The sequence below is a fragment of the Amphibalanus amphitrite genome, unplaced genomic scaffold (genome assembly GCF_019059575.1).
Source record: "Amphibalanus amphitrite isolate SeventyFive unplaced genomic scaffold, NRLGWU_Aamphi_draft 001805F_arrow, whole genome shotgun sequence".
Lineage (NCBI taxonomy): Eukaryota > Metazoa > Arthropoda > Thecostraca > Balanomorpha > Balanidae > Amphibalanus > Amphibalanus amphitrite.
This window is the reverse complement of record NW_024883298.1, coordinates 25,055-39,431: the sequence shown is the minus strand read 5'-3', so window position 1 is coordinate 39,431 and position 14,377 is coordinate 25,055. Positions and strand designations below refer to the sequence as shown.

At 51.2% G+C, this 14,377-nt stretch overlaps 1 protein-coding gene across 1 annotated transcript; it reads right to left on the bottom strand.

Moving 5' to 3' along the window:
- Positions 1-5,178: 5,178 nt before the first annotated feature.
- On the bottom strand, positions 5,179-11,980 carry LOC122375264 (chondroitin proteoglycan 2-like). The gene is made up of 3 exons (XM_043354543.1): positions 11,844-11,980; positions 9,607-11,433; positions 5,179-5,595 (listed from the first exon to the last, which is right to left on the bottom strand). The coding sequence occupies exon 2, from the start codon at positions 11,430-11,432 to the stop codon at positions 9,657-9,659; it is 1,776 nt and encodes a 591-aa protein (XP_043210478.1). The 5' UTR covers position 11,433; positions 11,844-11,980; the 3' UTR covers positions 5,179-5,595; positions 9,607-9,656.
- Between the last annotated feature and the right edge of the window lie 2,397 nt (positions 11,981-14,377).

Here is a 14,377-nt window from a genome sequence, read left to right as displayed (position 1 = left end):
GTCGGCACCGACGATACCGGCCCTGGGGGTAGCCGCGGCGGGCCCGCGTAAGTCGGTAAATCGTCCAACGTGGTGACTGGTGCAGGGGAACTCCTGCACGCATCGATCCGGCACTTCAAGAGACCGTTGAAGTGCAACAGCCAATCGCTGGAGGACAATTTATTAGAGACGATACGTCTCTCAAATGTATGCGCTCTATTGTATGAATTCTGTTGTATATGTACTTCTGCTTTTTCTTAGCTAAGCAATTCCAAGACTGTTCTTACTTAGTTCCAAGACTGAGCTGACACGATGATAATAATTTGCTGAATAAGAGAACGCATTAGTGCACCACGTACATGCTTACTTGTGTACTTATTCATTTAGCTACATTTGCATCTTAGGACAATCAAGGTAATTAAATGTGTAGGTTTGTAAAGAAACCTAAGGCGGAGTGCAGGAGTTGCATTAGCCTTAAATATGAGGAGTTAAAATCAAAATATATATAAATAGAATCATAATATTATAATAAAAGTAAAGTACAAATAGATAGCCGTGAACCGCTTCGGAACTAAAGTGGGTCGCCGACGCGGATTCCATTTCCGACCAATTAGCTGTGCCCGGTCTGGGCAAAACCATGTGACAAGCTGTATTTGATAGGTCCGGCTGTACATATGTCCGGCGCCCCAAAAATAGCTGTTTTTACGAAATGTGTTTTTCGACAATAACTTTTGACTAAAAAAGCCACAACATTTCTATTGCCAGGATCGTGTTCCTCTCGCCAAGACGCGTCGAATGAACTATAATTTGACCTTAAAGGCCAAGAAATTTGACCTCAGGTCAAGGTCATGACCTGACCGGAAAAGGTCATGTTGCATATCAGTCGATGCGTCTCAACAAGACAAGCACAATGAGAACATCCCCAGCTATCTCTATCTCTTATCTCTCATCCTATCCTATCTCATCCTATCTCTTTCCAATCGAGAGTTATTGGCAAAAATCTGTTTGTAGCCTCAAATGACCTCGGATGACCTTTCTAGAGGCTATCAGCAAAAACGACACCTTGGTCGTCACGGTTGGTCCAAATCACTGTGATTCTGAAATATTTGGACTGTTCCTATGCGTACACACGGATCTAGAGGCATTTTCATTTTTTCTGCATTGACTTATAATGGTAAGGTCACGCCACTGACCTGACCTTAGGTCACGGATATAAAAAATCCAAGATATGCAAATTGTAGGCGCCCATAACATCATGCCATCCACCAACTTTAAAACCTTTCTGACAAGCACTGCAGGCTGGACATGATTGCAAACTTGTTTAGGCTTTGTCAGTTAACTTGACCTGGTGACCTGACCTGACATGACCTGGGGTCAAAAATTTCACACATTGTCCAAAATTGATGTACAAAAAGCTACTCCAAGCGACGCAGCGCTACGCGCCGCGGTTTCTTATTCACACGCAAAAAACGCGACAGGGTGGTAACATATGCCCCCCCCCCCACTGGGGGGCGAAGGTTAAAGAAAATTTGTCCCAACGGTTGAATGGGTGTCTTTGGGGTTGGGCTTATTCGTGGGTTTCGTACTAATATGAAATATCTATAAAGTGGGCTCACTGATTGAGCTACCGGGCAGCACGATAAACCAGCAACTATGCAGCATAATACCTATACGCCAAAATGGGTTAGGGCCTGTGATAAGAGGGTAGACTTTTCTATCATCTTATCAGTTATATTATTCTCTTCAAATTCCGAGAGATGAGGGTGTCAAATTGGAAAAAAAGTGGTACGATCTATCGTGGAATGCCCCACCTACCCGAATGCAAGCCGAATGCAGCAAAAGATAAAGAAGATTGACCTTAAAACCTTTCTGACAAGCACTGCAGGCTGGACATGATTGCAAACTTTTTTAGGCTTTGTCAGTTAACTTGACCTGGTGACCTGACCTGACATGACCTGGGGTCAAAAATTTCACACATTGTAAACAGTTCCAAGAAAAGTGCTCCTTTACTTAATGGCAGATGCGCATTGCGCAGGGGAAATCATTTCGAAACGGTGCCATACCATCGCAAACCCTCATGCAATGCAAACACCACAGAGTTGAGCAGCATTATCGGTGTGTTTGCCTACTTGCGACGCAGAGTGTAGATGAACATGCCAATCGGACAGTCATATATCACTTTGAGTGGCACCAATGAGGATGCCGCCGGGTATCGCACCTACCCGAGCGACAGTCGTCCGATCGTATATCAAATTGGTCACGTCCGTAATTCAGCGAAATCATCCCACCCCTGACAGGCAGTTAGGAAGAGAGGACAAACGTCAGAGGGACTTGCGATGCTCTTCAAATTGATCATTTTACATTTAACAATTAACAGGACATTTCTGATAAAGAAATGCGACAAAAACAATTTGCTGAAAGAAGGAATATTAACTATACTGACGCCCTCGCTGCATCGTCAGAAATGAGAACATTCTTCCAAGGAAAATAATATCAAATGCAATTATTTCGCATCATCTTATGTGTGCTGATCGCATCTACCACATACACACCTTCATTACAGATCAATAGCGGCGCCCATTACGCCTGGGGCCCGGGGGACGCGCGCGCAGGCAGGTGCTACTGTCGGCACCATTACATGGCCATGTCGCTGGGTCTCTGGGGACACCCTGAGGAACACAGCCGCCCGTGGCAACGGCGGCCCGGACAGGACCGGCGCCGTGGCGGAGCGCGGAACACTTAGATAGCGCAGGGGAGTAGTGTCAGGGACAGTCGTCAGTTGTCACCCGTGTCAACTGGCTGATGAGCAGCATGCTTGTCGCACCTACTTATCTACACACGCCCTTCCTAGATTATCAAATTTGGTTCCCACCGAACCTGCAGTGCCAAAGTCCGTTTCTGTATCAGTGTCTCATGAAAGAAGCCTGTCATTTTCGCAAACATATTTCGATATTACATATGTAGCTGATCATTCCTCCGATGACCGACCGTATCGGACATATATCAGTCCCAATCTGTTCTACCATCACCGGCCGAACGCGTGTCCGGGTTGCGTGAGCCCCTCCCATCGACTGCTGACACTCACTCCCGGCTCTCAGTAGCGTGCCATCACTCTCCGCTCGAGCAGTGATCGGTGACATCCATGACAGGCGCTTCTCGGCCGCAGCCACCCGAACCGGGCATGTGGCCCGGCGGCCATCAATATCCCGCAGCTCTAGCGACGTGCCGCGCTTCAGCAAGCGGTGCCCTCAGGGCGACGCATGAGCCCACCCGTCCCCAGACTGATGACCTGTCGCACAGCTGACTGACGGCGGTACCGTGACAGACCGAGGGGTGTCAGCCGTGTCAGTCACAATCAGTCGGCGATGCGGCTCTCCGAGATAATTAAGATTTTATTTTGAATTGTGGATTGCGGGCTATGACTCAACTTTAGTCACATTTCACAAAATATAAATTTGAGTCTAGAATTGCTCGAATTTCTTAGTAATGGAGAGATAGAGAGAGAGAGAGAGAGAGAGAGAGAGAGAGAGAGAGAGAGAGAGAGAGAGAGAGAGAGAGAGAGAGAGAGAGAGAGGAGGAGAGGAGAGGGAAAGGGAGAGGGATGGAGTGAGTCGTGAGACCTATGTAGACCTAAATGTCTAGTGAAACATGTTGAAGGAGGGATGTCGGATAAGGGTCATGCAATTACACAATGGGATAGAGGTAGGGCCAATACTGTTGCGGTCATACATCCTTGTGCTCTCAAATAGATGCTGGGATAAAAGGGAAAAAATTTGATAATTTGATCGAAGTGCCTGGATGTTCGATGACTAATGAGTTTGTAATCTTATCATCGTAGTTTGTAACTTTATCCCATCGGCCCCTTTTTGTGAATGGTCGTGTCGAAGTATAACTTACCCAATAAAATACGTGGAAGAGTCCATTATTGGTTGCGACTAGGTCAGGGTGCGGCCGGGATATCTGCGGCTCTGATGGGGCCACTCGACTCCGGCATTCGACACGCGGTCGGGTTTATTGGTACACCGGGCACGTCGCTCCGGAGACAGAAGCTTCGACAGCAGCCGCGGAGCGCGAGTGACAGGGAGCCTCAGCGGCCCAGAAGGGAGCCTGAACGGTGCAGAAGGGAGCGTTACGGGGCAGACGGGAGCCTCACTGGCGCAGACGGGAGGGTTATGGGGCAGTCGTGCCCTTGGCGGCACATTTGGGAGTCAAAAACAGAGCAGAAGGGACCCTCAGGGGCCTCAGCGGAGCAGACGGGAGCCTGAACAGTGAAGAGCGCAGACGAGGGCGTCACTGCCGTAGATGGGAACTTCAACGGCGCAGACGGGAGCCTCAACCAAACATATGGAATCTTGATCAACGCAGACAGTCAATTTCCCTTTTCGAAAGCCTTTTATCAAGATGGACTTTTATCTCAGATTTACTATATTTTGAAATCGGTTCAGACCTTCCCGAAATCAGAATGTGACACCATCTTTCTAATAGGGCATCTAATAAGACATGGATTAAATGATATATCTTAGCAAGAAAATTTTTAAATACCAGGTTTTAAACCCATGTCAAAACATGGATCTTCTACATATCTACTCAAAAGCTACCCTTGAAGATATCTTAGCAAGACAATTGTTAAATACCAGGATTTAAAGCCATGTCAAAATGTGGATTTTTACATCTTTTCCTCAAAATCTATCCTTCAGCACCCGCAAACACCAGCGACCGTGGCTGAGCGGCTGAGCGCTTGTTTTCTGCGATCTCGGCTTTCTGGCTCTCTCTGGCGCTGTCCCCCGGCTTTCGTTGGCAGCGTGCTATCTAATTTTGTTTGTTTGTGATTGTTTCCGGCTGGTGGGCGGGCGCCGGGCGGGGTGGGGTGTCGGCCGAGATTACGTCGGGGCCGTGTCGGCCGCGCGCGGTGCCGTCTCTGCTCTGGGTGTGTCTGCTCTCTGGCGGCCGGCGCTCATTGTTTTCGGCGGCGCCGGCCGTGGGTGACCGATGGCCTCGTTGGGAGGGCGCCGTCCGATATTGGTGCCGCCGCCCCTGTCTGCAGCGGACGGCGCACACCGGTAACCAACTCCCTTGAGGGAGAGTGTGCGGTCAGCGCAGAACAGTCAAGAAAGAAAGCCTCGCACAAATTTGTACGTTTTCATTACTTCCTCCTCGCGCTTTTCCTTCTACCCACCTAATGCTATCAATAAGACAACATGAGCGGAATATGTTTATTTAAAGTGAACATATAGCACAACAATGTATTGACGCGACACGATAACAAATTACACACTCACTAAGACAGTAATGTATTGAGGGAACGCTAGCCTATTCATCTATCATTCATAAACATTACAACTTACAAGTAAATATGTTTGGGTCAACTTGATCACGTAAAATCAAATAAAACAATAAATAATTTACCACAGCGTAAAAACGATGCCTTCCTACACAGGTAACAAAAGTTGGTGCGAAGAAGCTTGCCATCAATAAGATAAATTATAATTAGATGAAGCACGAACTCACAGACAGACATGGTAAAGTTTTACTGACAGCTCATTGAGACACCCAAAGACAAATTAGGATATTTGAATCCGCTAGCTGCAAAAACAAAGTACAACGAACCAGCCGTTGCCCGTTGGGCAGTGGCGCAGCCAGGATTTGGTTTCGGGGGGGTCATCACCTCCAAAGCGGGCCCCCTAGTGTGCGGGCCCCCACCCATTTTTCAGAATCTTTCCATATTTCGTACGCATTCTGCTGAGCGGGCCCCCTTTATCTGCACCATCACCCTGAGCGAGTTTGAATCGGAAAATTTTGATAGAACAATAGCTCGGTAATCACCCGGTGTTCAATTTCTACGCGAATTGACCATGACAGAAATATGTTACTATGAGGTACGAATTCGTATCTTTCGAGGCCGAAATGTGCCCCTTCCGCAATATGCATAGCATTTATGCTAACGGAGCTGTTGCCTGCTTCTATCGGACAATATTTTAAGCAGTCCCATGTGCCTGTCCTAAGTCATCTATTGGCTGCTGTAGAAGATTGTGCCTTTATCCTTTTTCATTACGTAAATTCGATCACAAGAAGGTTTAACCCTCGCCGGCACAGGGGGAGGGTGTGATGCAACCCCCTAAGGGTTTTCGTGAATAACTCGCGTAAAAAGCGGCCGATCGCGACAACACTTTCAGTACCCTCGCGTTGATCAGTTTTACACCCACCCTAGAAATTGCATGACCCTGACTCAAATGCCCTTTCACCTGTGACCTACTGAGACCATGTTTGGCCAGAATCGCGATTCGGCGTATGCCGACTCGCATTAGCCGCTCGTTTGGAGTCTTTTCGTGGTTTTAAGCGTTCAAACATGTGAGTTGATGCTGCTCCCATGCATTAGAGTGGGTGTCAAGGTCACCTGAAGGTCAGGTCAGGTCACTGACCTATGATGACCTCGGTACTTTTTCGAATTACCTATACATGTTTCTAGGCTAGTTTTTGGAGCTGAATTCGAATTTAGCAACCATTTGAACATTCACGAAGTAGTTTTGGTGCCTTCGTAACATGTTACGAAGCTGCTAGAGGCGGCTGACACGTAGGTACTACAAATACCCGGCAGGACCCCTACTGGTTGACCTGACCTGACCTGACCCGACCTGACCTAAATGCATAAAGACATCATCTGTGATCAAAACTAACATGATATCTATTCGTGATCAGCACCCCGAAAAACCCTATAGCAGCCACACTTTACGACGTTCTAACAGGTCCCGATTTTCCCGATTTTTGGGTCATTGACCTGACCTGGAAGGCCAACCAATGGCCAAGAACCTTAAAATTGAGTATCATCGGCTTACTCTCGTCACGGGCAACACGTTCGTTTTATTTCCGCGAAGCTCTAGCTCGATCATGGGCCAAACGCGGGGGGTCGTACCAACCTCCCCCTTGTGCCGTCGAAGGACGCAAAATGGCTGGAATGGCCTGTGCCGGCGAGGGTTAACGCGCTCATATGGGACATGTATTGCCTTGGGCCGGATTTGTTGTGGTGTGGTGATGTGGTGACGTAGATTCTGTCTGCCATCAAGGTCCCGGCATGGTGTTACTTAGCGCGGGGTACAGGCCAGACCGTTGCGCCTAGTGCGCTGAAATTTTCACGATTTATAGATCAAGGATGGGCAACGTGCCTTTGAGGGTCTCAGCTCGATCGGATCGATAACGAGCACATGGCGCGTGCTTAAAAAGTGCAAATTCGCGTCAAAGGCTTTACAATACATGTATAAATCGGCTTGCAAAATCGTGCGAAAATGGCTAAATTTGCCCGACACTGGTCCGGTCCCCGTGCAGTATCTCGGTAACCGTGGGCCCGATCGGCACGGGGAACACAGTATCGTGTAGAGAATCGAACGGGCTATCGAATGGTGTGCGGTGCAGGGATGGCACGCGCCACGTGCACCCGTGAGGGCACTTATGCTGGAAAATTGACGTTTCGGACAGATTTGGGACTTAAAGGAAATAGTTCACTTTCACGAAATTATTTTTTTTTGCAACGATTTATTATTTTTTATGTTCAAAATAATCAGCAAAGAAAATAAAACCTTTTTATAACAAAAGATTTCTTTTCTATATTTTGATATAGGAAGAACTTTTCAGTTTCTGTAAGGCACACGCGATCCAGTATGAAAAGAGCATGGGTCCCGAAAATTCTTCAGAAACAGAGAAATTATCGCAGCCACCGGCATTTGGGCGATCTGCTCGATCTGATAATGTTCCCCTGAATGTCCTAATTGATCAGTACGAGAATTTCTCTAGAGTTCTCGTAGATAATTTCTCTAGTTTCTGAAGAATTTTCGGGACCCATGCTCTTTTCATACTGGATGGAAATTTATGCAAGGCACACATCCTCAACGCAAGACACCTTTTTCGGGACGAGAAATAGAATATCTTTGCCTAGGGTGATCGTTGGGCTGTAAAAGCTCCTGATTTATGCTCGTCTCAGCCCAAGCTACGGAACTGCTATTCCAGTTCAAAACCCATGTTAAAAAGTGAACTATTTCCTTTAATGCTATTTTCGAGTGACTGTTTGACGGAGCTGGTTCTAACAACGCCTGTTGGCAAAAGAAATGCACAGCCTCGCATGGAAAAATTGTGAAAAGCTAATTGATCAAAAACAAGGTGGAACAAATCGCTGGAGAAAATGGTATTTGTTAATGACTTACTTAATTACACGGGTTTCACTGCATAACCTGGTACGTTTGACAAATGAAAATGGCATACCTAGTTGGAAAGAGCATTCAATTTTGTCCAAAATTCAACCATCGCTTTTGCATGACGAGCAGCAATATTCTTAAAAATATAAATGTTTCAAACCTCTACATAGTAACTCATCGATGGCTTTCATTTTTCAATAACCTACGTCAACCTTTGTAATAAACTACACATGACACCCACGGACACAAGACCAACCAAACGCCCACCGATCGAAAATACACCTTATTCGCGTTGCGGAGCAAGCGGGTCACCCTAGCGGGCCCCATTCAACCGGGGACCCGGGCCCTATCCACACGGGGGCGCGGGCCCTATCCATATGGGGCCCGGGCCACGTTCACCTTGGGCTCCGGGCCCCGTCCACCCGGGGCACCGGGCCCCGTCCCCCCGGGGCTCCGGGCCCCGTCTACCAGGGGACCCGGGTCCCATCAATCCGGGGGCCCGGGCCCCGTTCTCCCGGGGACCAACCGGGGGTCGGGGCCCCGTCCACCCGAAGCCCGGACCCATCCACGGGGGCCCGGGCCCCATCCAACCGGGGTTCCGGGCCCCGTTCTCCCGGGGCCCCGGGCCCTATCCACAAAGGGGGCCCGGGCCCGTTCTCCGGGAGGCCCGGGCCCGTTCTCCCGGGGGCGCGGGGCCCATCCAACCGGGGGTCCGGGCCCCGTCCATCGGGGCCCGGGGCCCGTTCTCCCGGGGGCCCGGGCCCCATCCAACGGGGGGTCCGGGCCCGTCCATCCGGGGCCCGTTCTCCCGGGGCCCCGGACCCATCCACGGGGCCCGGGCCCCATCCACACAGGGGGCCCGGGTACGTTCTCCCAGGGGCCCGGGCCAGTTCTCCCGGGGGCCCGGGCCCGTTCTCCGGGAGGCCCGGGCCCGTTCTCCCGGGGGCCGGGGCCCCATCCAACCGGGGGTCCGGGCCCCGTCCACCCGGGGGTCCGGGCCCCGTCCACCCGGGGCCCGTTCTCCCGGGGGCCCGGGCCCCATCCACCCAGGGGGTCCGGGCCCGTTCTCCCAGGGGCCCGAGCCAGTTCTCCCGGGGCCCGGGCCCCATCCAACCGGGGTCCGGGCCCCGTCCACCCGGGGCCCGGGGCCCGTTCTCCCGGGGGCCCGGACCCATCCACGGGGGCCCGGGCCCCATCCACCCAGGGGGCCCGGGCCAGTTCTCTCGTCCGGTTAGATTAGGACCTCTCTCCTCCCTCCCTCTCTCTCTCTCTCTCTCTCTCTCTCTCTCTCTCTCTCTCTCTCTCTCTCTCTCTCTCTCTCTCTCTCTCTCTCTCTCTCTCTCTCTCTCTCTCTCTCTCTCTCTCTCTCGAGCGGGCCCCTGACAGAAATTTCGGGGGGGTCAGCTGACCCTCTGACCCCCCCCTGGCTGCGCCACTGCCGTTGGGTTACACTGGGTTACACTTATGCAACACGAGCTTCCTCTCAGAGACACCTCAGGGTGAGAGGGCTGGCTGGGCAGCCGCTGTGCCATTGATCTCCTGGCAGCCGGCGTGCCACGAGAAGTCGCACGTGTTGGTGCGGCTGTTGAACTCCAGACCTTCGGGGCAATGCTGGAGGTAGGGCACGCCGTTGCTGCACAGGTAGAAAGTGGAGCAGTCTTGGGGATTCGGTAGGAACACGGGATTCGCTCCATCCCTCTCGGGACACGTCCCCGCAGGCTCAGAGACCGCCATAACATTACCCGGATTAGGAGCGGCTACGGATTTCATCGACTTCTTACCCTCAATTTCTGTACACTGCGACTGTAATGGGGAAACGCATGTGTTGGAGTACTTGTTGAATTCGAGGCCGGCAGGGCAGTGGAACAAGTAGGGGACTCCGTGGCTGCACATGTAGAAAGTGGTGCAGTCGTACGGGTTCGGAAGAAAAGTGGGATACTTTCCATCCACGGCGGGGCAGGTTGAGGCAGATCCAGCGCTGGCGAGAGCTCCTGCTCCTGAGAGAGCTCCCGTCTTCACTGAAGTCTTGTCGTCAATCTCCGTGCACTGAGCTCGATACGGGTAGTCACAGGTGTTGATATACCTGTTGAAGTGGAGACCGGCGGGGCAGTAATACAGGTAGGCGACGCCGTGACTGCACATGTAGTACGAGGTGCAGTCGTACGGATTCGGAAGGAAGGTAGGGTACTTTCCATCCACAGAAGGGCAGGTCAGGGCCGCGCTAGGATCCTTGGCAGTGGGTGCTCCCCGCTTCAATGCCTTTGTGCCCTCGGTCTCAGTGCAACGGGCCCGCCACGGATAGTCGCACGTGCTGGTGTACTTGTTGAAGTGAAGCCCGGCAGGGCAAGTGTAGAGATAAGGCACGCCGTGGCTGCACATGTAGAACGTCGAACAGTTGGCGGGATTCGGCAGGAGGGTGGGATACGTTCCGTCCACCGCTGGGCAGTCGTTGGCGACTTCCATCTGCTGTCTGACGGACAGCAGGGCCTTGACGCCGGTGGCTGCCGAAGTGCCGGACGGGTTACACTGGACGTTCTGCGGGTAGTCACAGGTCCAGGTGTTGTTGTTGAACCACAGACCGGGCATACATATCACCAGGTAGGCCGCGCCGTGGCTGCACATGTAGAACGAGCCGCAGTCGTCCGGGTTAGGAAGGAGAACAGGGTACGTGCCGTCAACGCTAGGGCACTTGTCAGAGGGAGGAGGCGTTCCTTTGGAGACAGAGGCGGCGGCTGAGAGGGACCCAGACCTGGCCGCGGCAGCTGCGTACAGCTCCGGGCAGACGACGTTGGACGGGAAGTCGCAGGTCCAGGTGTCGTTGTTGAACAGCAGCCCCTCCGGACAGGGCATCAGCACGGCGGTGGTGCCGGCGCACATGTAGTAGGTCGAGCAGCTGTCAGGGTTGGGGAACAGAGCGGGGTACCTACCCGGCGGGTCCGGACAGACGGGGGCGCTGCTGACCGCCGGGTGGTGAGCGCGCTGCCCTGCCGGAGCCGAGACGGCGGCGGCCGGCGGCGCGGCGAGGTCGCACGGGACGTTGTGGCGGTAGTCGCACCGCCTGGTAGCCGGGTTGAAGTACAGGTCGCCGGGACAGACCAGCAGGTGCGGCACGCCGTTGGAGCACAGGTAGAACTCGGCGCAGCTGGAGTTGCTCGTCACAAACACCTGCTGGTCCGGAGAGGTGGCCGGACACGGGGCGGTCGGGGCTGACAGCGCGCAGCACACCAGCGCCGTCAGACAGACGGCCCGCAGCGGCACGAGCCAGCGCATTCTGCCGACCAGGGAACAGACACGATCAGCACAAGACGACTGACTGGCTGAATGAGAAAAAAAAAAAAAACATTGAAATTACAACACTGGAGGCATTTTAATAACTTTACGACTTTGACGCAGATGCTCTGGCCACAAAAAAAAATCATCTTAGCCGTACCCAACACGGTCTTCTAAGGAAAGTTTATTATAGCCACCTATCTAAGTAACTTATGGTTTATAAATACCGCGTGAACCGGCCATACAGTTTCTCATGGACATTCATCATGACAACCCAGTTACAGGCATGCAACGAGAAGACTAAAGTTACAGTACGAGTGACTACAGAAAAAAAACTCATTGACGCAATTGACAGGACTCATGCACACAAGCAAGATCGACGCTGTCATGACAGAATAAAACCATTCTTACCTTGCTGTTTTGCTAATAGCTGAATGAATTTAATGACCACCAAAAGGTATCAATTACTGCAGATGAGGTCTCCAGCAGCTGTCGCAACGGTTCTCAGCTTTCTTGCGCCACGATTAAAGCTCAACGGATGTATGCTCTCTTTATATGTTTAGCGTCTATCTCATATCTAGAGAGGTGTTGACCAAGGCTATTGAACGTTCATCATTCATTGCACAACCAGGAATTGCGTGTTACTCCCTGGGTGTCGATAGTTCCACTGAAATCTAGGTCTCCGATAAGAAGCAGACAGCCCAAAGGACATTGACGCGAAGTCAAATACCAATGGCTATCGGCTTCAGTGCTGATCTGTAAGACTACTATGTACGAATGAGACACTGTCCTTAAAACTCATGTTGCAATGAAAGGCGGCTTGTCCAGAGACAGACAATATCCTTATGACTGCGTTGACGTAAGGACAACACCTCATTGCTAGTGGTCCTAAAAGGCAAACAATACCGCAGACAGCAGTGCTGATCCAATCACTGCTGGTGGTCAGTATCGGCGTAATCGGCATTCCACTCCTCGTGCATGGTGGGGGAGGGGGAGGCAGAAAGGGCAATGCTTCCTTTTACTTGGATCACAGAAACGGTAGTAATATGTCTTATTTATTGGTCTTCTAGTAGCCGTGGACGGCCGTGGACATTGTCAAGCCCAGGTGTAGTCATTTAACTACGCGTGTGTATTTTGCACGGCTCCCTGCGAAAGGGCGACCAGCCTTCGGCATTCATAAAGCAATGACCAAGGAAATGTCGAATCTTCAGACAATGCTTCGTTCCGAAATATGCGAAGGAATCACTGCGACAAATGGGCAATATAGGACTAGGTCGTACCCGCTCACCTTCGATAGGGGCTCATATATGTAAGTACCTATGTGAAAAACAGATAACAGACAGATCCGGCAGTTCAGGTTTTGAAAACATATTACGAAATGGTGCGATTTATGCCTACCTAGAACCCAGTTAAACAACGCGCAACCGCTTAACTGATAGTCCCTGATCGCTGACAGATGAAAAAATCGTTCCTTGAACACCACATCATCTGTCACCACTCGACAATAAAGGACGTTCAAATAGGTTATCGCATTAGATGTCCCGCATAATCCCCACTTTGGAAAATTAGTTGCGAAAGATCCTATCGAACACCCCGAAGGTGATTTGGAGACGATCATATCCGGGTGTCGACAGCGTTGTCACCTGATATCAGCGCTATCGCGACAGTGTAAACTTCCCAGTCTGATCTACTTGTCTGTCAGAGCCTCTCAGGTCGACACGTCGGGCCCATCTCGATAATACCGTCTGGTATAGTCTATGCTGACAGCGCGATTGCCAAACCTTCCCTCAAAGCACCCTGCTCAGCTCTGCAAACTGCACTTATTTTTTGCGCATTCAGCATAATTATTTGACATTATCTTTCACATGCGTTGGAAGGTTAAGTCATTATTATTTTCAGAATTAATTGCCGCCCAAAAAGTAAATCAGCAGGGTATAAAAAGCATGCATTGTGTTTATTGACAGAATCAATCTCTGCACTCTGTAATGCTGGCCTATGTCTTCCAGAAGCGCGTCCATCTCGCGATCGGACTTATTCCTCGATTATCCCAAGACCGTTCGACAACAACCAACATCACTCATTAACTTCAATAGCAGCTGATACCGGATGTTGACATTCGATTCGCCATATTTTCTGCAGCGGTAGATGAACGAGTGTGGCTTTGGCTTTGATCCGGTCATCTCTAAAGCCGTAGCCAGCCGGCTCTTCCGATGGACGTCTGGGACGAATTGGCGGCGTTATTGGTCCGATCGCGAGGTGGTCGGTTAGCGCGGTAACGGCGCAAGCTGGGGCATAAACTTCTCCGTCGAGGGGGATAAAAGGGGCGGAGCCAGGGGGCAAGAGGGGCGAAGAGAGCGAGCTTGATTCGCCGACTTGGCCCGGCACTTTGCCGACCGATCGCCAGCCGGCGCCACCGTCGCCCGCCGTCGCAGACGCGTCGCCAGGCACTGCGACGCGGGCGGCGAGTCGGCTCGGGCCGGCCGGCCGGCAGGCGACCGCGACGGATGATCAATCAGCGAGTGGCCGATGCGCACATTGTCTGAATCACCAAGAATCACAGCTTCAGCCCTATCCATCGGTTTTCTACTACTGGTATCATCGTGACCTTCGCACCTGGTTCCTGGTATGATGGAGTCCTCACGATGGCGAGGTCACAAGTCCGACATGTCCTCACGTGACCTTTAGGAAAAATATGGCAATCATAAAACAACAAGCCTGTGTATTGCTAAGCTACTGACCTCAACCGACACATATCACACCCTGACACCGTGTTTCAGCTTGACATGCTTATTCGTTTTTTAGCAATGAAAAGAGTTGATTACATAAACATTTCATCTCTTAATATTACCGGGTGGCCAAAAAAAAAAACGTTCCGAACTCTGGAGGCCTATATCTCAAATTCGTGTGCAAATAACGAGCCAATTTTTTTTTATCAAGTTTGCGTC